The 24,386-nt window shown below is 41.6% G+C and overlaps 2 protein-coding genes across 3 annotated transcripts; one reads left to right on the top strand and one right to left on the bottom strand.

Moving 5' to 3' along the window:
• Positions 1-118: 118 nt before the first annotated feature.
• On the bottom strand, positions 119-24,386 carry acsf2 (acyl-CoA synthetase family member 2). The gene is made up of 16 exons (XM_084039809.1): positions 24,173-24,386; positions 20,374-20,569; positions 19,201-19,329; positions 18,462-18,515; positions 18,252-18,370; positions 16,157-16,319; positions 14,658-14,753; positions 14,297-14,448; positions 12,745-12,836; positions 12,518-12,594; positions 4,360-4,470; positions 2,745-2,896; positions 2,426-2,567; positions 1,513-1,623; positions 1,345-1,413; positions 119-622 (listed from the first exon to the last, which is right to left on the bottom strand). The coding sequence occupies exons 1-16, from the start codon at positions 24,292-24,294 to the stop codon at positions 560-562; spliced, it is 1,848 nt and encodes a 615-aa protein (XP_083895935.1). The 5' UTR covers positions 24,295-24,386; the 3' UTR covers positions 119-559.
• On the top strand, positions 5,620-12,313 carry chad (chondroadherin). Of its 2 annotated transcripts, none has more exons than XM_084039813.1 (4): positions 5,620-6,679; positions 9,784-9,947; positions 10,039-10,196; positions 11,282-12,313. In XM_084039813.1, the coding sequence occupies exons 1-3, from the start codon at positions 5,894-5,896 to the stop codon at positions 10,178-10,180; spliced, it is 1,092 nt and encodes a 363-aa protein (XP_083895939.1). In that variant the 5' UTR covers positions 5,620-5,893; the 3' UTR covers positions 10,181-10,196; positions 11,282-12,313. The 2 variants fall into 2 exon arrangements, with proteins under 2 accessions (XP_083895939.1, XP_083895938.1); XM_084039812.1 differs by having other exon boundaries at positions 5,724-6,679; positions 10,039-10,188.

The raw sequence follows: 24,386 nt of genomic DNA, 5'->3' as shown, positions 1-24,386 counted from the left end.
GGCATTCCAGGGGATTAAGAGGTGAGCACCTGCCACCGAGATCAATGAAAAAAAATCCCTCGTTCTTCCCGGAAAAAGAGAAACACCCACGCCTGGTTTTAATAATGTGGTACAAAGTTTATTTCAACTTGATTTAAAAATATTTTAATAACTTTTTGCAGGATTAAAAAAAAACAGAACTATGTAGAAATGATGGTTCAACTTCTTCAACAAGTTCTGCAATCTTCACTTCAATGTCTGTTCACATTTCTATTACACCTACATTATTAAACGGTATGCTTGAGGATGCATTTAGTATTTTTTTCTTATTGTCAACAAATCCCACGAGAGAATCAAAACAACAACGTTTGCTCATCCCACCATCCCTGCCCAGTGTCTGCTTACGAGTGAAGAAAAACGAGACGTAAACAGTGTATATCCATCATAACTACTGTTAATGTGGAATACACACATTTGTTAGTTAGTTTTGGTCTTCATATTTATTTATTTTGTACATTAAAGGGATACCTCTAGTTACATATTTGTTAAAATGCCTGGCTGTCTAATCCTGGTCATCATCTCATTTTCCCTTCTTGAGCCCGAGCTGCTGCTCAGCCTCGTCGCGTAGTTTAACCTTCTGGATCTGAAACGAGAGAGAGAGCTTGTGTTGTGACTTGAGTACTGGAGGAGGAGACGTTTACTGGATGTAATAACTTGAACGTTATCGATCAAGATTTTTCAAAGTGATTGTCTCATCAGTTTAGTGTGGCGGCAGAAGATGTACTCAGACCTTTTACCCAAGTAAAGGTAGCGATGGTAAATCGTTAGGGGGGGGGAAGTGATAGTATAGTATGGCATAAAAGAATAGAAAGAAAAAACAACTCCTAGTATGCCAACCGCAGTATAGCATGTAAACGTAGTATTAAAGTATCAACATGTAAAATGTATGAATAAAGTTATGAATAAAATGAGTATATTATGTGGAAAAAGTCATAGTATGGCATTCTAAATCTGGCCTTCTAAATCACGTAAAAGGAAGCAGAGTCTCAGATGGAGGGGCTGGTTTTATCTGATCCGCTGCTTTGGGACCAGGTCCCTTCAGGGTTCATTAACAGGACGCGGTGTGCGTGCAGACGAGCTAATAGCTCCCCTTCCCTCCTGTCTGGGGGCGTTCAGGATCACGCCTGTTCAAACACGACGCCGGCTCTACGGCAAATTACGTCTAACAGCATCCCATGAGAAACACACGGACCAGAGGGGAGGCGTGTGTTTTTTCTTGTCTGTATGCATCTTTATCTTAATTATCACAATTTAATAAACCTTGTTTGTCGTGTAGACATTTTCGAGGGATATAGGAGCGCTTACCTTTCCGGTAATGGTGAGCGGGAAGCTGGTCATAAAGAGGACGTAGCGAGGGATCTTAAAGTGAGAGATCTGAAAGGAGCAGAGTTGTTCAAATGTTTTTGACATGAAGATAAAGTTTGAAATCATTCCAGCTCGTTAGGAAAAATAAAGAAGCGACGTGGACCTCACCTGTCCTTTGCAGTAAGCTTTGATTTCCTCTACGGTGCAGTCCTCTCCGTCCATCAGTTTGATGCAGGCACAGAGCTCTTCACCCATACGGGCATCCTCGACTCCCACCACCTGGCAAAACATGTTCATCAACATTTAGTTCAGCAGCAAGAAAAAAAGTGTTGCTTCTGATGTACAGAACAAATAAAGATCACATCAGACACATTTTAATAGATTTGGGAATACAGATCTTTAATGAGGATGTCCATTCTCACTTTATGTGACCTGGATTAAATAAATCAGTGAATATATTATAATAATGTATTTATCGTTATGTATTTTTATGAATTAAGTGATATTTCATGCTCAGAAAATAATATGTAAGAGATGATAAAAAGTTCATCATCTACTTTGTCCTGTATTCAGGGTCGGGGGGGGGGGGGGGGGGGGGGATCCCAGCTGATGATAAAATGTGAATAAAGTAAATAAAAACATTCATTTTTGAACAATGAATGTTGAATCTTAAAGTTTACTTGACTGTTTTTAGACAAAAAAATCTGTCTTTGTGATGCAATAAAATATTTGTCTTTTAACTCGGTGTAAAGTGATTCCAGTGTGTTTCACTGCCATTTGAACTATATTCTGATGATTATCAGGATAATAATTGCAGTTATTTTGCCTAAATAATCATGACATGAATTTCTCATCTTGTCCCAAATACACCTTCACAAAACTGAATTGAAGGTCTCAAATGTTGGTTTTTTCGTCCACTGGAATATTAATGAAGATCTGTTGTATATTCTTTTTTTAATAGAACACATCAGATCCATGTCAGGGTAAATTCAGGGCCTTTCACATTTAATAGTTGAACTAAAAGTGTGAATATCCTTCTTTGTCCACGTGTGACAGCCTTCTAAGCGCTGCCTGGACTCACCTGAGCCTCCTTGACTTTGGGGTTTTTGAAAAGGAACTGTTCGACCTCCGCCGGGTAAATGTTCTCTCCTCCTCTGATGACCATGTCGGTGATCCTGCCCTCGATCCGACAGTAACTGTACGCGTCCATGCTGGCAATGTCTCTGCAGGAAAAACATCGGCAAAGAATAATTTACTTCATCGTCTTTTCAGATATTTTCTTTTTATTATTATTACGTAGACTTTCAGATTGCATTTGATGCGTTCCAGTCAGTGAAGACTGAAGTTTGGTTCTGTGGGCAGAATAAACAAGCCATGTACAGTCAACATTATACACTCACCCAGTTTTGTACCATCTGTCTTTACTGATGCTCTGCTTGGTTTTGGCTTCTTCCTCCCAGTATCCCAACATCACACAGTAGCCTCTCACCATCAGCTCCCCCGACACCCCCAGAGGCACCACCTCCCCCGTTATCGGGCTCACGATTTTAGCCTGTGGAGCAGCCATCATATATTAGTTATTTATGGTAGGAAAACCAGTGTTTAGGACACAGAATTCTGCTGCACTGGTCATTTAATACAATGATACAGTACAGTAATACCATTTGATGTCGATTAACCTTTAAGTGGAATAATATTATTGTGTTTGAATCAAACAAACAGGCTGTTGCATTAACCACATACCTTTTTTTATATTGTATTTCTTTACTTACAAATAATACTTTTGACTTTTCTTTCTTCTTTTAGAATGTTGTTTTCATTACTTTGTTTATTTAGGTGAGACATCCTAATAACCCCTTTATGGGTTATTGTTTATTAGTTGTAATCTGTCATTGTACTTTTGCTGCAGTCTTATTGTGCAAATAAACAACAAATATATATATATATATATATATATATACTGTATATATATATACACTCAGTGTTTACTTCATTGGTATGCCTTCCTAATATCAGTTTGTCCCGAGAGCTTCGTGAGTTCTTCGATGCCCGGGTTCAACACTGAGCTGAAAATACTCTGCAGACATTCTGGTCCATGTTGCTCCAAAAGACTGCAAATCTGTTTCCTTTCACCACATACAGAGTTTCCCCTCTAAGCTCTTGAGACTATGATGTGTGTAAATCCAAGGAGAACAGTACTTGTGAGACAGTCAAAGTACCGTCTGGTAGCAACAATAACGTCCACCACGTTTGTTCAACAAGCAGACGTCTAAGTACTCACATCTATTACTTGACAAGTAAAACTTTACAAGTAAAACATTCAAGATTTCAAATGAGTTAAAGTATGAAAGTGAAAGTTCTTGCTTAGTAGAACGGTCCCAGAACGGAAAGTTATATTACTAATATATAATGTATATCGGAGTTACAATAATAATACTTATAATTAAAATAATAAATTATAATATATAATAGTTATTTAACATTCATTCTACGTCTATATTCCTTTGTTGTCAAGCAGATTGTGCTGCATTTGTTATATGAAAGGTGTTATAGAAACACAGCATTTTACTATATTATTATTATTAGAATATTATTAAGGCTTGTAAACAGTTGTTTAATGTTACAGTTGGTGAAGTAGAAGAACTACTTTATAGGCTGTTGGAAAGTATATATTTTATAAATTGGTGAGGATGTTTTCTTTTTAAACTCAATCTAGAAAGTAACTCCATAAATGTCGGGGAGTAAAAACTAGAATATATCTGTCTTACATGTAGTGGAGTAGAATTATGTTGTGGCAGAAAAAGTAAAAGTACCTCAATATTGGACTGAATACCGGCCACTGAGTGAAGTGATTCCATATCAGTCAATAAATGAGTAACATTTCCCTTGTGGAGGCTAATGATGGTGACGGAGCAGGTCATATATATATATATATATATATATATTTATATTTGACATAAACATGCTGTGATGACTCCTCTGATCATCGTCTGAACCATCAGCGTGTTGAAGTACCTCCGTGTGGTCCATGATGAAGCCGACGGTCTCAGTCTTCCTCTCCATGTTGTCCCCGGTGGGGGAGCCACAGAAGGTCACGGTGCTGGTCTCTGTGGAGCCGTATCCGTTCTGTCAAACACACAACTTAAATTAAACCCACAGGCCAACAAACACAATCCAATCGAATGTCTTTGCTAGCAAAACTAACTGATCATAAATAATCAATGCCGAGATAACCGTAAAACTAAAAAGTTATTTTTTTAAGGGAATCCAGAGACAGAGGATGTCGTATGTTGTACAGAATGTGATGCAGGAACCACAAAATATTTGCAATTATGCCTAAAAACAATTCACTTTGACGATTTTTGGTTTCTCAAAAAAGAGCTCTGAACTGAGTTTATTTACTCTTCTATTGTACTTATATTTCAGTCAGAGGGAACTAAAGTGCTTTTTCCACATAAACATCCACGTTAAGAGAGAGTGACGGCTTGGTAACATCAAATATACTGTGACAGCGGTGCTGTGGTGCATTTCAGAGGAGAAAAGTTTACCTGGAGAATCAGGGAGGAGACCATATTCCCAATAAAATGTTAGATTTGTTAAGTAAACTCTAGATTCCGTTTATTCCTGGATCTCTATCCATCACCTAAACTCAGCCACCTGAAGCCAAACTGACTGAGTCGGTCAACAAAGTCTTTTTGTAAACCTTCCTTTCTTATTAAATGCAGGTGTAATGAACACCAACACCTTTGTTCTCAGATTGGACTAGTTCAGCTTTTTTCTCCCCCCGGCGACATACTTGGAAATATAACTGAAGAGACCATTACACCTCAAAAGAAGGAATGCACACAGGAATGTACCGTGGTATCTGAAGCTTTCCATTGTGAGGATCTTTTTTGCAATTGTTATGCCCTGAAACAGCATCTCACTTCTATTCCGCCATCTGGAGACTATTACAGGTTATAAAACAGCTGCACAGGAGTGGCTCCTTTTCCTGCCACCGCAGACTGAAAAACAATAGAGACGTCTGGGAGTGTGCACGGATCCAACCTGACCGCCACGTTGTTAACCACCTGTAAACGGGCGCAGGTAGACACGCGTCTTCCCTCTCTGTCCAGCACAATGTCGACCCTTTCACTGAGATTCTGCAAAAAAACTGCAGCAGGAAAGAGAACGAGCGTGTCCATCGTCATCTTCCTGCGTATTTAGGGTTAAATTCTCACAGACACTTGACTTCCTCTTGCAAACCTCTCACCCTAACACCCTGGCAAGCCCTCCTCATTTTTTTCCTCAAGTAAATGTTATAAATAGTGCCGTGTGTTCCGTTGACCGGCCATCCTCCTCTCAAAGTGCATCGCCCACCCTCGCTCAGTCACTCACCTTTTCACTCCTTCCCTCTCCGTCCGTTTCTCTCTCTCTCAACACAAACACACTTCCATTCAACCTTCCGTCTCCTCTGCTGCTCTCGGACGCCTTTTCGGGATTTTTCGACTCATTCTTCTTCTGCTTTAAAGACCGGAGGACACCCAGACCGAGTCAGGAGCTCGCCAGCATGCGCTGTGTGAGCTGGTTGTTGCTGGGGACCTGCCTGCTGGTGTTGGGCCCCGCCGTGCAGGGCGCCCCGGGCCAGTGCCCCAGCCTGTGCCACTGCCACGGGGACCTCCAGCACGTCATCTGCGACAGCGTCGGGCTGAAGAAGATCCCCCGGGTGTCGGAAGTCACCCGTTTGCTGAACCTGCAGAGGAACAACCTGGGCAGCATATCTACGGGGGCCTTCAGTGAAAGCAAGGGGCTCATCTCCCTGCACATGCAGCACTGCCAGCTCCGGGAGATCGGATCCCAGGCCTTCAAGGGGCTGAAGAAGCTCATCTACCTCTACCTGTCCAACAACGAGATCAGCAGCATCAAGCCTGGTGCCTTCGAGGACCTGACCGAGCTCACCTACCTCTACCTAGATGGGAACCAGATCAGCGACCTCGCCAGGGGCATCTTCTCCCCCATGATCAACCTCTTCATTCTGCAGCTCAATGACAACAGGCTCCGGGAGCTGCGACCCGGGACTTTCACGGGCGCCAAAGACCTGCGCTGGCTGCACATGAGCGGGAACGAGCTGACGACCCTGCAGCCGGGCTCCCTGGATGACGTGGAGAACCTCGCTATCCTTCACCTGGACCGCAACAGGATGTCCACCTATCCCACCGCAGCCATGAGCAAACTGCGAGTGGTGGAGGAACTCACGCTGGGGAAGAACCCCATGAGGACCATCCCAGACATCGCCTTCCAGAGCTTTGGGCGCTACATGGAGAAACTCCACCTGGACAACATGGGTCTGGAGAAGGTCAGTCTCTGCTTTTACCGGGTATCTAGAGAGAATATAATCTAGAGATATAATCTAATGCCAAACAATAAAGGCAGTGAAAGCTGCTAGAGCTGAGGTACGTTTGAACTCGGCATTGTAACTGCAAGGTAAGAAGGGTCGAAGTTCACCTCATCATCAAAATATTCTACATCCATTCAACTCCATCTTCAGATAAAAGGAAAAGGTAGAGTCACACATGATGGAGACTTAACTGTTAGGAATACAACATGTTCGTATTTAAAGACAAATTAATTGAATTGGAAGCTATTTGGATCCTCAGCATTCAATCAAATTGTTTTAATTAAGTTCAGAATATCAAGTTCAGAGGTCTGTAGCCCCCCCCCCCCCCCCCACCCCACACACACACACACACACACACACACACATTTTGTACGTCTCAACACACGTGTGTGACTGGATGCCTCTGCAGCGGTTAATGTTCATCAACCTGATTCAGTGACTGAATCTTCTGGTTTTTGTGCAGCTGCTCTCCAGATCTGACTGGTCAGGAACATGAAACGTTACGTAACTTTAACACGCAAAGTTAAACCATCACTCAAAAGTTTCCTTGGTGATTTTTTCTTTAAAGCTTGTTCAGCCAAATTACAAAAGGAAAGCTTTGATTTAGTCATGAACATAGTTTTGGGTTTATGAAAAAAACGGAGTTTGAGCTGAAACGTCTAAGATTATTAAATAATAATAATAATAATATATTTATATATATATATATATATATATATATATATATATATATATATATATATAATAAATATCAAGACTTTGTTTCGGCTTCTTAAATGCTGTTTGTATTTTTTTTATACAATTGTAAATTGAATATCTTTAAATTTTGGGCTGCTGATCTTACAAACAGAGACATCTGAAGACATCAATTTGAGCTGTATAATTTTTTTTAGACAAAACGAATAGTCCATTAATTGAGAAAATATAAATATTTAACTGTTGAAAAAATAAATAAATAAATAAGTAATTTGCAGAGTAAACTCTTACCAAAATTTTTTTTTTTTTGAGTGAACCGAACCTTTAACTGCAAAGTACATCTACTACTTCATAATTGTACTTGCATGAGACATTGATGCTGATGCCTTGATCTAAATCCAATAACACAGTCATAATAATGTCTGGCTGCTACATTTGCACAGTGTTTTAAGGCAACAAAACTGGTTTTCATACACTGGTACAAACATGTTTGGAGATTTTGGTCTATTTTGCTTCCATAACATTTAATTTTTCAGACTAGTGGAAAGAAAACATTCAAAATAAATATTTAGCTGTTTATTTGACTACTTTGTCAATTTGAATCTGTAGATTTCTCCTAAATTCACTGGACGTTACCACTAAATAATGCCTCATTTGCATGATCAAATATAAGATTTCAGAAAACATATAATACAGCAATTTATTGAATGTAAGTAATCAAATGGGGATGTTTCGTGGTAAATATCTCGTCTTAAAACTGTGATTTTACAATCCATATCTTTAAAGGCCGTTTCTTTCCCATCTATATTTTCAGGGTTTTTATAGTTTGTTCGTGTATCATTCATCACCTGAGTTATGCAACATTTTATTACGGATTTTTGTGTTGACAGTATTATCTGATTTATAGTGATATGGATATTTTCTCAACAAAACCAAACAAACATTTTGCACCTGGCTTTATCCAACGTTCACATTTCTGTTCTGCAAATGAGCAAATATTTAAATTAAGATCTCATGTAAACATACTTTTGCAGAAAGCATGTAATACATTAAACAATCGTCTTAATGAAAGCCATCAACTGGGGAAGTTAAATATATTAGTTCAATTATTTTTTATCTGTGGCGTCTACCCATAATCCTCTTCATGACATGATGTTGAAATATCCCGTTTCCACGGCGGCCGCTTAAACATCATCTGTTCCCCCAGATCTCTGGCTTCGGTACGAACGTATACAGTATGAGCTCTATGTTACACCACACTACTTCTCAGACATTCCTGACTGCACATTTGCTTCATATTTGAGGTTCATCAAATATTTGAGTGTACCTGTGCCACAGTGTGGAGTTATCCCAGAGGGGGAAAACTGTGAAATAACAACCTTCTCACGCGGGAGCTGCAGAGCCAGGTGGAAGCAGCGGGACATGGCCGGTATGGGGAGATTAAACCATTTTCCAGCCAATGCAGGTATTTTTAGAGTGTATTTGTTTGCCTGGACCTCGGCCAAGCGTGTCTCAGAGTCTAATTATTACACGAGTGTTATTTTCAGCGAGGTGCGTTTCTCTGCTTTCACCAGGAGGGTCTTGTAAACAGGTCAGGAGGGGTGAGGAGACGCTACATAGAGGCAGGGTGTTCCACAGTGTAGAGGGAGTATTTTTAGCTCGCCATCGCCCCAGTTGAATGGACAATTGGGCCCTTTGCGAGCCTTCCTGGCAAAGAGGGAGACGACAGAGAGAGAGAGGGAAAACACCTCGGCCATGCTGGAAGTCATCCATCTTCCATTGCTTCAACATACCAGACCCTCGGCTACATGTCTCCCTACAGTGGAAATTTCCAAACAGCCTCATCTCTTCCAGACTCACATAAAACAACCCTTCAAAAGTTCAGCCTCTCTCTCCCTCCCGGAGGACACAAAAAGACGTAGATGGGTCCACCTCGCACCTCTCTGAAGCTTTTAGCGCCCTCGCAGATGCATATGAAGTAGAGGCTGGAAAAAAGGAGGCGGGTGACTGTCGGTGTTTACATAAGCGCTGGCGTGGAGGGAAGGATGAGAGGAGGCTTTCATGTCGGTGCAGAGATTCCCTCGCTCTGCATCCATCTGACAGACACAAGGGCGGGTGTTGCGTGGTGGATCGGCATACCGCGGTGCAAACCATGTTTTTATGCATGCACACTGCACGTTTTCAGTCACATTGATTGATTCATGTCCCCAAAAAGGATTCCCCAGTCCTTTGACCCCCAGGTCCACTTGTTTGACACTAAACAATCAGCCGTGGACAGACACAGAGGTGCACAGTCGCTTCCACACCGATCACATGATCATCCTTGCAGAGATAACAACTCAGGTATGGCTCCTTCCCTTCTCTAGTTCTCCGATGGTGCGTTCACTGGTGTGACGGCAGTCAGGACGCTGAACCTGGACAACAACAAGCTACGGTCTCTTCCCAAAAGCCTCGATTTTGGCACCATCACCAACCTCACCCTCTCCAACAACCTGTGGAGCTGCACGTGCCAGCTAGCTCCACTGCGTAGGTAAGAAACCCGTCCCAAACAACACTCTCTGTGTGGCTGTGTACCGAGTAGCAAGCAGCCAGCCTCCTCATTGGCTGGTTTCTACCCGCAGGTGGATGGACTCCAGCCGCAATCGTCCGGACGCAGTGTGTGCATCGCCACCTCAGCAGAAAGGAAAGCAAGTGAGAGACAGCGCCGCCTTCAGTGGCTGCAGAGTCAAGCCGAAGAGAGCCAAAAAGGGCGCACGCCATTGAACACGCAGGTGAACAGGTAACACACACACACACACACACACACACACACACACACACACACACACACACACACACAGGAGAAAAGACATCATGTCATCTCTTCCACATCTCATAAGATGGCTTGATTCAAGAAGTGCCTAAAAACGTGCATTGCCTCTGCTGGCCACCAGGGAGCGACTCTCTCAATGGTCTCAGTCTTTAGTTTCAAGTCTTCTTCAATCCAGCATGATGTTCATTTAGTACATTATGGTCCATTTAGAGTCCACCAGACCAGGAAGCAGGGGATTCTTTAGGGGCGGGGCTACCTGCTGATTGACAGGTCGCTACTACGCTACCAATGCAGTTAGCTACTAAGACGACTTTAACACTTAGCTGTAAAGTTGACCTTGAATAATGAAGCTAACTTTGTTAACAGTTCACACCAGAATCCACATGGATCCAGATCCAGTAAATTTGCTGGTCTGCTGCTTGTGTTCATCAGATCCACCTGTCGCTCCTCCACAGTCCAAATATGGTCACTTCCTTCACTGATTGCAAAAATCCACAATGTTGACGGCCACAATGCCGACCTGGAGGCTTCAAAATTGTAGTCTACCAACCAACATGTGACGTCACCATGACAACGTCCACTTCCTATATACAGCCTGTGTTTAAAGATGGTACTCATGAATTAGTAGAGAAACCACTTCTTATCTGTTGTTTATGAAAACATAGCATTTAAATGTTCAACCAGAGACAGTCGACCTTTAAAGTCAAAGTTCAGTTTAATGTTTTGTGACACCCTCAGTGATCCTGAGATGAAGTTTGTCTTTCAGTCCAAAATCACATCCCGTCTGTGGAGGTTTGGTGTGAAAGCAGCCGGAGTTCTGGACGACGCCACTTTGGACTCAGACGCGTTGGTTTTGGACTGGCCGACAGTTGGCTTTGCACAATTTTGTTTTTCACTCCTCTCTCTCTCTTTCTGACCACAGAACTCTCTGTCCTCCCGTCTGTCCCTGTCTGAACTTTTCCATGTTGGCCCTGGGGTCCAGTACACAGAGTCCAGGTCACGGGGTCTCTAGGCTGTTTACTTTGGCTGCTGATTTTGTGTCTTTTCCACAGGAGACGCTGTGGAGGAGCCTGTCCGGGTGACTGGCTACACATGCAACGAAAAGCAATGCTACTCATTCTACTTCAAGACTGTCCAGCTACTCATCTGCCAAATATTGTCACTAGCGTAAACACAGACAAATACACTCGCTCTCTGTCCGTCTGCTAACACATCAAGAGCTCTGTGGACCTGAGACGGGACTTTCATTATCATTCATTTATATCGAACATGAAGGCTTAGGAAGAAAGTGGAAATGTGCAACGTTCAGGTAACCGCCAAAATAAAGGAGGCACTTGAATAAAAGAAGGCTACAAAGAGCATTAAGAACAAACGTCTTTTTCTAACCAGATGAGCTTAAAGGAGATGTTAAACATTTGCTTATTCAGTTGTGGTGGTTACTTATATAAACAATGAATCCATAATGGCTCCAACATGTTTATAGAGAAACAAATCTTCCAATTTATGAGTCTTTTCTACTCTTTGATGTCAGTTTTACACCCTCAGCAGCCGAGAAAACATCCAAGACGTTTCAAAGTGACCATAAACAAGCAAAAGGACAAGCAGTTGAAGACATATTTGTCTTTGAAGATGTGGGTATACATATCGGGTGGGGACAATTTACTCATTGTATTTGTCTTTCTTTTAGTGCCATTATCCCCGTATGAAGATATTCAAACATCTATGGAACTGGATTTGTTATTATTATTATTGTTTGGCACCGTTTAGAATGTGGACAAAGAAGAAGAAGTTAATATGAAAATATGAATATGTTGTGAAATTGTTTTGACTTAAATGCAAAATCTTTCTCACCGAATTCAATTGAAAAAGTGAAGAATTTCTTGCAGACGAGCTATGAGGGTTACTGACTGCCTGTTGACTTTATGCATATCTAATGTTCGTCCAATATCTTTACATTTCCTTGACTTTTTGAAAGTGGTGGCAGGTGCTCACATACAATAAACCTTTCAGAAAACGAAGCCTTCTTTCTTTGTGTCTTGTCAGATGCCTGACGTTGGATCTCTAAATAAAAAGTGTCCAACAGGTTATATCTTGTATATTCTTGCTGCTGCTGCTAAATCTAACAGACGTTTCTCTCAGGATTTTGTCTCCCCCTGGTGTGTGAAAGCCACATTGCATCCTTGAATCTTTTCATCAACTTAAAAAAATAGAACATCCATCACAGTTGTTTTGTGTTTTTATGTCATCTATTTAAGACACTAATATGTAATAGTTATTAGCTGACTCACTATTACTTCCTTGATGCCCATCTCAGAAATGATCCTCTTCACAAGCTCCGGAGGACAAGGGGAACCACCGATGACGCCTACAGGACAAAAACACTGTGAAATCAGCTCATGGACATCTTCTAAGACAAAACAAACTATTGGCGTTATAGTATATAAAGGCATTATATCATCTAATGGTGACTTCTTGTGTTCCACATTTAAAAGCAGGAGATCTTTTTTTTCCTCACCGGACAGAACTGATGACAGGTCATATTTAGCCTGCTCTTGCTGGCAGATCATATCAACATACATGGTGGGGGTCCCGTAGATGAAGGTGCATCTGTGAGGGGAAAAATAGACAAATTAATAGAATTACACCTCATAGCCGCCACTAGATGGTGCTGTGTTATCACTGCTGCCATTTTGGACTGAAAAACGACTGTAGCCATGGAGGTATAAATATATGTATGTAAATCAGCGGATGCTTATTAAAAGTACAACCAACCTCCCAGTAAAAACACTTCAATGGCCCTCATCTAAATTCCTGTGTGCTAAAAGTTCACAAACATCTGAATAATAGTTTCGGCTATCTGCTAACACGCAGTGCAAAAGCAACTTGCATCCCTGGCCAGTGGTCTACTGTAACCTACATCTGGTTTGGAGATCCCGCTCAGGAAGCAGTTTGATTGTTAGATTGTTGTCTCACTTCCATTTGTGTCCGTTGCTAAGGCTCCTCTGGGAATATTTGAAGAGGGCACTGCTGCACTGTATAAGACTTTGAGTTCATTTAAATCAAATTTAAAGACAGCAGATACAGAAATACTTGGTAATACTTGGTATACCAGTAAACTACTGTACTGTAGAGTTGCGTATTTACTTTGACAAAAATGTATTTTCCATGGCACATTGGGTTTTCTGGTCTAGAAACACTGATTTTCTTGCAGTGTTACCGGTTGAAAACTACAATCGAGTCACAGCGAGTCAGAATCACTGAAGTGAGGTGATTGTGGAGCAGATCCTCTTTGTCGCTGGCGAACAAAACAACATATGATATCTGATCCCACTCCAGAAGAGTACATCTAGTCAGATGATCAGACTTGAATGCTTATCAGAAACCTGCAGATTCACCATGAAACGGCACGCAACATTTACCTTTGACCCCAAAGTGCATTATTTTTAGAGAAGTGAAAATGAAGACCATGCAGAGTTGTACATGAAGAATCTGCTTCCTGTTTGCATTTTAATTATTCCAACAGTTGAGGAAATATGTGACGTGTGAAGCCTGAACTCCTTGACATTTGATCATTCAATTAGAACTAAGATGTAAATTATACAGCAGCTCCCCCCAGAGGAACCACGTGGCTCCAGAATGAACGGGAATTCACATGTGAGCACATTTAATCCGACAGGATATCCAGAACACCGAGGCATGCAGGGAAGATCATGTTGGACCCCTCCCAGCCCAGACATAAACTCAGGCAACACTCCCCTCCGTCTGTCAAGACCAAAACCTCACAAAATGATATATATATTATTTCTATTATTACGGTGCATATGTATATAGAGTGTCTCTTTTTATTTTATTTTAGATTTGGTAATTGTCTTATTAATATTTTATCTTCTTTGACTGCAGTACTTGCCTATTGTTTACTGTTTGTTTCTTGTAAATATCGTGTGCACTGAAGACAAATTCCCTTTGAAAACATATTTGGAAATAAACTTTTTCTGATTCTGATTCTAAAAGTCTCAAACAGCTTTTTGTTGTATGTGTTTCATTGAGACAAGGATTTCTCACATTACCTTTCACTCTCTAGCGCCGCTAGGTTGGCCCTCCCATCGTAGCCCGGAGAGGGAAAGACCGCGGTGATGCCGTGCACGGCCATAGATATCGAACCGCCCACAGAGCCGAAACAGTGGTACAGAGGCACGGGCAGGCAGATACGTGTATTAGGCTGTGGGACAGAAGGGTGACAAGAGGATGAAAATGGCAGACTTCCCTATTTTAGACAAAAGTGTGTCCCCAACTTTACAACCATGTGTTATCCTTTGACATAACACTTTGAAGAGTTTGGTGATATGGTTATACTCCAAACTATCAAAATGAAGATTTGTTTTAAAAAAAACGTGCTCACTGGTGAGATGAAACCATGATAAGACTCACCCTCCAGGTGTATCCCACTCTCTTGCCGACATAGCGGGAATTGTTGATGATGTTGTGATGAGACAAGGTGGCACCCTTCGGAGTCCCAGTTGTTCCCTGGAAACATATATTTACAGAAATAGATTACTGTGATTACAAAGAAGTATACGATACAGTCTGTCCAGGTGACTCAGCTTATCAACACGATTTCTCTGTCTTTGTAAAGACAAGAAAATAGTCATTTTCAACAGCAGTCTGATGTACGCAACACTTTCAACACTTTGTCATAAACTAATAACTAATAACAGCTGCAAAATTAAAGGGATAAACACATTAATGCATAAATTATAATTAAACTACACACATGTCTACTTTGAGTACATTTTAATGCTCATACTTTTATGAAAAAAAGTCAAATGCAACTTGAGTTGTTCAGTGTGTGCAGTTGTTTTTCTCGTGGAGGAGGAAATGACTGCACATCCTGCATTTAAGGAACAAAACATGGCACACATTCAACGTGTGTCAGCATGAACTGACCCCGACGGGGCTCTCACCACCCTTAAAGGGAGGGCGTGGGTGTTGATGTGGGGTCGTATGAGGTCACCATAGTCAGTCAGTCACAGGGCTCTCAAGTTTTGACTGAGGCTACGCCGGCGGTAGCGGTGGAGGGCGGGGCCAGATGGGGTGGGGGAATGGTGAAGGGGAGAAAAACTTCTTAATCTGATTAAAGACACATGCATATGTGTGCATATAAAAAATTTAAATAATGAGATGACTTAAGGCCTTAAGGTTTTTTTCGTCCAAAATGTTTGAACATTAAAAAATAATAACGACCTCACGTTATGTCAAACACCTTTGCACACCAGCTCCGAAACTTTCATCTGTCAAAAAACTTTCTGGAAGAGGTTTGATGTTCTGTGTTTGTCAGTCAAAACGCATTTAGAGGTTTTCTTTTGCTACAAACATCCAAAATAACAACTAACGAGCTCATCCACCTCGTCACTCAAAGCAAGGCGCTGTCACATTTAAAACTGGATATTTTTCTGCATGAGAAGTACTAGGTGTGGTGTGTGAGCATGTGAACAGGTTGAAGTTTTCTCACACCCAATGTGTGAGACTTGAGAGCCCTGGAATCACCTACGGTACACTGCATGTACCAGCATGTATGCCTGCTTTTATCTTTGCCGCTTCACCTTGCCGGTGACCCTATCTGACCCTGCTCTCCACGCTGTCTTCAAAGCCACGTGACTCGTTTGACAGTAACAGTCATTTTATCTCCCAGAACACAGGAGTTGCTGCTCTAACACTGCTTCAAATGGTTAAAATGACTGTTTTTGTTAAAGGAATCTGATCGCTCAGCAGTATCTGGTATGTGGTCTGGTTCTCTAGCAGTGAGGGCGTGCCGTCTGTATCTACTGTAGATGTGATACACGGGGACAATGGGGAAGAACCTCATACAACCTCCCTCCGAGACAGCCAAACGAACCCTTTAAGGGCAGCAGGAGTTGTGCAACAATTACCGAAGTGAACTGGATGTTTATGGGATCGTCACAGGAGAGCTTCTTCTGTAGATCCTGAAGCTGCTGCACGTACTGGCTGCTGCCCGCCTGCATCACGTCCTCATAATACAGCATTCCTGGTTCTCTCTTGTCCAGAACGATCACAGATCGGAGGTTTGGGAGCCTGAGGGGGGAAAACCAAACATGGAAACAAATATAGGTCATGCTTTTGAAACTAAGGAGCTCCGAGTCTCTCTCTGTTAAAGTAGCGTGTTACTGTACAAGTTTAACCAATCTTGCTGTTAATGGTGAATCAGGACTGTAGCATTCTGTTTTCAGACAGTGAGGTCAGGAAGTGGATTCCCTGAACACATGCAAAAAAAAAAAAGAAAGAAAAAAAGTACCGCTTGTTTATCTCTCCCCATGCAGCAAAGTACCAGCGCCAAGCCACTGAAAACTCTGATCCAACCGGTTGTAAGATATGAAACGAGGAATGGAAAATACACTGAACCCAGAGAACAAAGTGAGACAAGAGTATCAGAATAACAAAGAGGGAGTTCAGGGAGGGTACTTTGGATGCCGCATGCACAGTGAAAGTGGATTACATCTACTCCCTTGTAACAACAAAAGCCGTCTGTGTAGAAGAAAATGAATTACCTCACAGTTTTAATCTCATCCTAATATTCCTTTCTCTTGTACTGAACAAGTTTCCTGCTGATATCTGATTTGATTGTGTTTACCTTTTGTTAGCCTCGTGATTAGAGGAAATATTTTACTTTGATCCCGAGTGAGACCTTTTGGTTTTAGTGAGTCCCACTGTAGTCAGAAAGGATTCTACAGCTTTGTGTGGACTTCTTCACCGACACCGATTCATCTGAACCAGCCACAGAACTGGACCTGAAGAGTTTTGCTTCCACATCAGTCTACACAGAATTAAGTTGCAGTTTGCACTGAAGATGCTGCTGCTTCGCTCACGCACCTCGTTCCAAAACATCTGGCTGCACCGATGATGATGTTACTAAAATATGGACTAAATGCGGGCCTAATACGTCTTGGTCTCTTTAAGGGCTTAAAGCACAGAGACAAGTTGTGTTGTTGAGTTTGCACCTTTATTTTATTTCTATGAACGTACAGAGCGTCCTGCAGTCTGATTCAGTGGCCTCTTGGTCCAATGGAAACCCTTCTCATTGCTTCACTTGGTTCCTCACATTGCTCAACCAACCAAAGGGGAACACATGGAAGTGATCACTCTTCCCTCCCACAAACAGCCCCTTACTTGGACCGGACCCCCACACTCAACATGAACACGTGACGGTACCCCTCACAAGGGCCGAGCTATTTTTTGCTCTCTGCTTGGAATGATGTGATATTTTTGGATGTAGTACACTGTGTGTGAGTGTTATGATGTGACAGATCTTCTACTGGTTGCTGGAGGGTTAAAAGGTGTTTATTTCTGCGTTGTTTTTACGTTATTCAGCTAATTGTTTGGCGCATGTGATGGACACACTTTCGTGTCAAAAAAGATTTATCTTAACTGTGCAGAAATTAGACAATTGCCACATTTATGTGTTTTTGCAGCAGCTCCACAATTTGAACATCCAGAATTCTGATAAAGTTAAGAGGCGGTACTAGATTTGAAATTCAAGTCCGGACTACGGCAGAAGATCACAGCTGACGCACCTCTTCTCTCGAAGCTGCCTCCGATGACATGAGCCGGTGTGTGATTGACCCCGAGTGTCTCTGTTCTGACCTAAAACTGGAAAACTGACATCCAGCTGGCTTCTTATCAAGGTCTTTGGAAACGAGTAACTTCCTTCCCCGCCTGATATCCATCCTTAGCAGCTAAAATCAGCCCCCGGACGAAGACAGCGCCCGCTTATCCTCCGTTATCACTGCCATCAGGTCAAAGACCTCCATGTTGGAGAAGCTCGTTGACGGGGAAAATTTGCATAATGTGGGCCTCAAATTCGGATCCTAGAAGATTAAAACCTGAAGGTACTAAGACCTCAGGCAGTGGACCTAGTTAACTGTTTACTATAAATTTAGGGAATTAAGATATGCAATGAGATGCACTATGGGAAGGCCTGTGTGACGATGAGAGGACCGGCAGTCGTACCTGGCGCTCCTGATGTCCCCCGGGCTGGAGGTCTCGATCTCTGGACAGATCTGTCTCAGCATGTCACAGAACTTCTGAGTCTTGAACTTCGACGGGCACACTATGGCTTTACATCCAGCCTGCAGAAAGAGGAGCAGGGATCCACTTTATTTTCACGGAAAGTTTTGGAGCATCAAGACAGTAAGAACGGGAACGTAAAAGGTCACCCACCCGCTGCATTGCAAACTCCACCTCGTGCACTTGGTACGCCGGGTTCACAGACACCTGTTGGGTGGGAGAGCCAAGGACAAAAAAGGTCAGATGGACAGAAACAGATGAAATAATCTAGACACAGCAAAGTTAATGTGCTTAAAGAACGAATATGTCAAACTTAATCCCTGTTAATGGTTGTTTTCATCTGTATAGTTTAAGTTAAAAGAGCCAGCACACTTGTTTATCCTCCACTTTTAGCTATTTTACTGTAATTGATTGTCATCTAGTGTATTTGCTTAGTAAAATTTATTTATTATATATTTTTTATTTTAAAATCGCTTTCTTTTTCTCAGGAAAACTTTAATAATATCTGCCCAATTCAGCATCCATTTCGCTATATCAAACCCCTCAATTAATTTCTTCAACATTCAAGTCTTTTCCACTGTGTATGCCCATTAACCACCTATATTTACCACTGAACTAGTCCTCTCTTCAAGATGGATTTCTTATATAACATTATATTGAAAACAGTAACATGTTGAAAGGATAAGACTGATGATATACTATATATATATATATATATATACTGTATAAAAAAAAAAAATTAAAAAAAAAAAATATATATATATATATATATATATATTTTTTTTTTTTTTTTTTTTTTTTCCCCGATTGTCAACATCTCAAAGTCAGGGCTCAGTGATTTACAGTTTCTTTTTCAAAAAATAAAAACATGAGGAAGTAGTGCATTTCTTACCAATATGATGCCAGCTCTGGCTGTGGCAAACTGGAACAGGACCCATTCATAGGTGTTGGGTCCCCACATGCCGAGCCGGTCTCCTTTCTGGAGTCCCACTGCCAGCAGGCCAGCTGCTAGTTGATCTACCTACGGTGACATAAACAAGTTTAACTTGTCAATACAAGGTTGTAATAAATACAACACTAGCCTGTAACCTAGGAAAAAAAAGTGTGTGTTCCATAGCAACCATCGTTCCATAGCAACCCCCTCCAGGGGTGGTTTGATAGGGAACTTTATTATTTATTAATAAAAAACAAAAACATATTGCCATACTTCACCAGCGTCCATTTGTATTTTCATGCGTTTTTTTTAACCAAAATCTAAATTTATTCACAAGCCATTCACTACGTTTGCCTGGTAACCCTGAAGGTTTGCTGAAACGCTCAGCTGAGGAAAGAACCTGTAATGAGGGAAGAGTGGACAGAGCAGAGATAACACAAGACCACGTGGGAATCATGAATCAAAAATAAATATAAACACAGTGGACTTTAAATCTTCAGCTGATGCAGAGTAGAGTTACTTGTTGTCTTTTAGAGATCATTAGTTATTTATTATAGATCATTAGTTATACAGCAGAGTTCAATGAACCTGGGGATGAAGTCTTCATGTTTATACGAGAGAGCTGCTATCTGAACCTTGTTCAGAACGACAATAAATCTGTGACATCATTATCATTATTCCTGAGTGAGAGTTTACAAATTGAACAGGACGGTAGACACTTTTCATGGAAAACATTTTAAATGTCATATTACAAAATATATAATCTGTCAGAATCACAGTTGGGGGGGAAAAACGGTTTTGATTTTGCTCAAAATCTTGCAGATATAAAGAAAATCAAACATGAGATATTGAAGAAACGACACTGATACAGTATAGATTTGGCAATAGACAATTTAACAATCCTAAAAGACTTGATCATTTTGCACTCGACACCTAGTTGTAAAGGTTCGGGAACTCGGCATAACAATGTATATTGAGACAAGTAGATCCCTTTGTTTTGATGTAGAGGTCAATTTATAGGTTGTTTGTAGGCTTAAAAATCTTTAAATAGTTGGATTGACAGTCATCGGTTGGGGCTGGGAGGTATGTACGTTAACTACAAACATGCAGGACACTGAGGAAAAGACTCACATCCTGCTGAAGCTCTGCAAAGGTCTTGCGGACTCCGTCGTGCGGAAAGACCAAGGCCTCTCGGTCGGGCGTGCGTTCCACAGTCTTCAGCAGGGTGTCTCCCACCGTAGTGCTGACCAGACTTGTGGTGGACGTGCCGTGCGCGTAGCTGGTCGTGAGTGTGGGAATGATGGGCAGAGAATCCACGTGAATACCACTGCAGAGAAACAGGAGTTAGACAAGGTTTCAAACGCCAACAGCCTCACTGAATCCTATAAAAAAACACAGCATACTGTAGAAGTGTGGCGCACCTCATGACTCTGTCATGGGTCCCCTTCTGTTTGCAAATCACCTTGTTCAGTTAATTAAAGTCACGATCGACTCCATAATATGGAATCTTCTGTTAAACCTAGAGTCAGACATTTAGGTAAAATGCTGCAAAAAAGCTACTCGGCATATACCAGTAGGTTAAGGTTCAGTCACACTTGTTGAACTGATAAGTGATGAGTCGACCTTTCACACAGAAACACAATGACGTAAGTTCTGCTCAGCAGATTTTTAAAAAAATCAACTGGAGTCCAACAAACTTTTGTATCTTTACGAGGCCATAAAGAAATTTGAAGTATGTTTAATATATTATCCATTTGTTTGGAGACTGTCGTTCAATGTCGATATGTTTAGATGACGTCCAACCATCGTCTTCCACTTATCCTGTATTCAGGGTCATGGGGGGGAGGGGGGTCCCAGCTGACATTGGGCAAAGGCAGGGTTCACCTGGACAGGTAACCAGTCTATCACAGGGCTGACATGTAGAGACAGACAGGTAACCAGTCTATCACAGGGCTGACATGTAGAGACAGACACGTAACCAGTCTATCACAGGGAGACAGCCCCTGTTCAGTGTCTTGGTGAAAATTTAAGTGAACAGAATCTGTGTAAATGACAAAAAATATATATACTTCAAACCATAGGGGTGTGCAGTGAGTCTTTGTATTAAATATTTACAGGGTTTTTAAGCATTTTCTATATATGTAACAATGTTAAAATATGGCCTAAAACAATAAATATCAAAAAATCCTGTATATCTGTGCTAAAATTACATCTTACTGCAATCTTGGGATATTTCATCAACAGCGATGTCATAAATCAGCAAACGAGCAGAAAGGCGGGATACCACCGTATATGGTCATTTGACAGGATATTATATAATGTGACGTAATCAGTTCTACTGAGTTATTTTGTAAGCTCTATCTCAACCCCTTTAATTATGTGGCCTTTGAAGGCTTTTATTAGAAATGTTAATATTATTATTAATTAAGGCCACGCTGCTAAGAACATGTGGCAAACAGCTAACTGATGTCATCACCAGTGTTGGGAACGTTACTTGTCACAGGAGACTGTTCCCATCTGCCTCCACACAGCCATCATCATCCCTGTACATATACAGTGCTGTGAAAAAGTATTTGCCCCCTTGCTGATTTTATTTTTTGCATATTTGTTGCACTTAAATGTTTCAAAGACAACCAGAGTAAACAATAAATGCAGTTTTTGAATGATTATATTATTTATTGAAGGGAAAAAATGATCCAACCTTACTTGGCCCTATGTGAAAAAGTAACTGCCACCTTGTTTCCGCAATCAACCAAAAGACCACATTTAATTGATAATTGGGTTCAATGTCACAGGGAATGATAACTGCCAGACCTGTTCAATCTGAACACTTAATCAGAACCTTTCCGGCAATGTGAAACTAAAAGGCCTCAAAAAGCAGCACATGATGCTGTGATCAAAAGTACAAATAAGGAACAAATGTTGTTATGTGTCTTCAGGACCTGGACGACTTGCAATTATTGATGGAACCCTGAATTCTGCTCTACCAGAAAACTTTGTAGGAGAATATCCGCCCATCAGTTGGTGACCTAAAGCTCAAGTGCAGCTGTGATATGCAGCAGGATAATGATCCAAAGCACACAAGCAACTCCACCTCTGAATGGCTAAAAAAAACATAAATGATGGTTTTGGAGTGGCCTAGTCCAAGTCCTGACTTAAAGTGGCAGTCTGTAAGATTTAGGATGCGTTGCTTCTAGCGGCCTCTCTGGCGGTAGATGGAACTGCAGGCAAGCCTCTGGGACTGATCTTCGTCACCCAACAGTGTGGACTGTCTCTCATCTGTGTGATACCTTCAAATGCTCCACACTGAAAGGACTCACTTTGCTTCTTGATGACTTTACTTCTTCACTTCCATTAGTTTGTTGTTTCTTTTTCTTGGACTGGAAGTTGAATGGTCTTCTTTCTCCGCCTGTTTAGCCTCCATTGTGAGTCAGCAGTAATGAAATGTACCTGGTCAAACACTTTAGACTAGAAGGAAAAAGAGACTACTGCTGACTGACGGAAAAAGCTAAAACTCATTATGAACTTTGCGGGAATGTTGCCACAGACACGGAGATCCTATTTCTGGGCAAAGCAGCAGGTACACCCACTTTCATTAGTGGTCACATGATCAACCACCATTGTTTTAACTCACTCTTTGATAGATAGGAACTTAAAAGAGAAACCTGACCTTAAACGGGCAGTACCGTCATCACAAACTGACCCCAGGTAGTTTGTATCGACAGCCACACCTCCTCCACAGGGACTCAACCGGAGTCCCCCAGGACTGTGTGCTCAGCCTCCTACTGTTTACACCAACTGCCGTCATCAGCAAGATTACAAACAACCACGAGGCTTTTTGTTAAGATAAAATAAACAATCTTGCAGAGTTGCAACCTACTGCTCAACGTCGGTAAAACCAAAGAGGGGCAAAGACACACGACTCAGTCTACATCAGTGGAGCTGAGGTGGAACGAATGAACAGTTTTACGTTCCTAGAAATCAGCATCCCAAACAACCTGACATGGTCATCACACGTCTCCATGGTGGGGAAAAAAAGATCCTTAAGAAGGCAGGTTGGTGCCCATCTACCAAGCATCAGTGATATTGGTGACAAGAGGTGCCCGCAAAGAGATTAAATAGAGCAAAGGTGAGACTACAAACTCCACTCTGTTGCGCAACCTTGTTGTATGATGACAACAGATGAACCTTGCACCTTGATATGAAGTGCCATATTTAAAACGTTTGTGTGTCACATCAACATTAAGGTTGATGTGTCATACAGATCACCATCTTTAAAAAAAAACACTGTTCTGCCATAACAAGGACATTGTAGTGTAATAGTAGCTGCCAAAACCATCAAACGTCTCTCTAATCTTGTTCATCAGCAACGAAGGCTAAAGAGTATCAGACAATCAGAGGCAGGGTAGCTGTATAAAAAGAGTAAAGCAAGAGTAATAAAACAGATTTAAAAAAAATCTGCATTCGGGGGAGTTTTAAGTTAAGTTGTAAATGTGTTACACTCACTCACTCTCAAAGTTATTTAAAAATAGATCCAAATAAGAAAAAACAATTTTGCACAAAAAAACTTTCAGCAAAATAGTTGCCATTACATTTTCTGTTTCGTCTCACTTTTAGAATTTGTTGGGAAAACATATTTTATAAACTCTTCTATGTTTTGCATGAACATACCCAACACACACACACGCACGCACGCATATACTTTGGAAAGCAGAGCCCCTTTAGTCTAGTTTTCTTCTGCTGCTCAAAACGTCTGTTTTTATTTTTGCGCAGAAAAACAGCTGCTAGTGCCTGAGGAATGTGCAACACTCCATATGGGAGTTGTGCAGAATAACAAAGAAGCTCTTAACAATCAGGAGATATCTTCACAGCAACTTAGTTGTCACGTGAGCTTAATGTGGATGAATGTGTAAAAGCGAGCTGGACTCACCGAGTCGCTGCAGGAGAACCCGAATCCGATTCTGTCCATGGTCTCTGCAGGACTTTAAAAGGTCTGGAAAACACCGAGCTGCTCCGCAGCGATCGGGAGCACAACGCGATCTTGGGGATCATGTTCGGGTAGCAGCAGTTCACCGTGGAGCTGAAAGGATGAGGACTTATTGCGCAGCGCGGCAGCGATCCGCAGATGTGACGGCGCACATCAG

Source organism: Eutrigla gurnardus (genome assembly GCF_963514095.1).
Source record: "Eutrigla gurnardus genome assembly, chromosome: 22".
Classification (NCBI taxonomy): Eukaryota; Metazoa; Chordata; class Actinopteri; order Perciformes; family Triglidae; genus Eutrigla; species Eutrigla gurnardus.
Note: the sequence above shows the minus strand (reverse complement) of the source record. Positions and strands in the feature narration are given on the sequence as shown.

What these genes read in the sequence shown, in the direction of transcription:
- chad (XM_084039813.1), top strand. Translation starts at nt 5,894, where the DNA reads ATGCGCTGTGTGAGCTGGTTGTTGCTGGGGACCTGCCTGCTGGTGTTG. An exon ending in ACAACATGGGTCTGGAGAAG is followed by an intron (nt 6,680 to 9,783) that starts GTCAGTCTCTGC and finishes TCCCTTCTCTAG; the next exon opens with TTCTCCGATGGTGCGTTCAC. An exon ending in CAGCTAGCTCCACTGCGTAG is followed by an intron (nt 9,948 to 10,038) that starts GTAAGAAACCCG and finishes TTCTACCCGCAG; the next exon opens with GTGGATGGACTCCAGCCGCA.
- acsf2 (XM_084039809.1), bottom strand. Translation starts at nt 24,294, where the DNA reads ATGATCCCCAAGATCGCGTTGTGCTCCCGATCGCTGCGGAGCAGCTCG. An exon ending in GCGGCGCTAGAGAGTGAAAG is followed by an intron (nt 12,837 to 14,296) that starts GTAATGTGAGAA and finishes TTCCCCTCACAG; the next exon opens with ATGCACCTTCATCTACGGGA. An exon ending in TCATCATGGACCACACGGAG is followed by an intron (nt 2,897 to 4,359) that starts GTACTTCAACAC and finishes GCTGCTCCACAG; the next exon opens with GCTAAAATCGTGAGCCCGAT.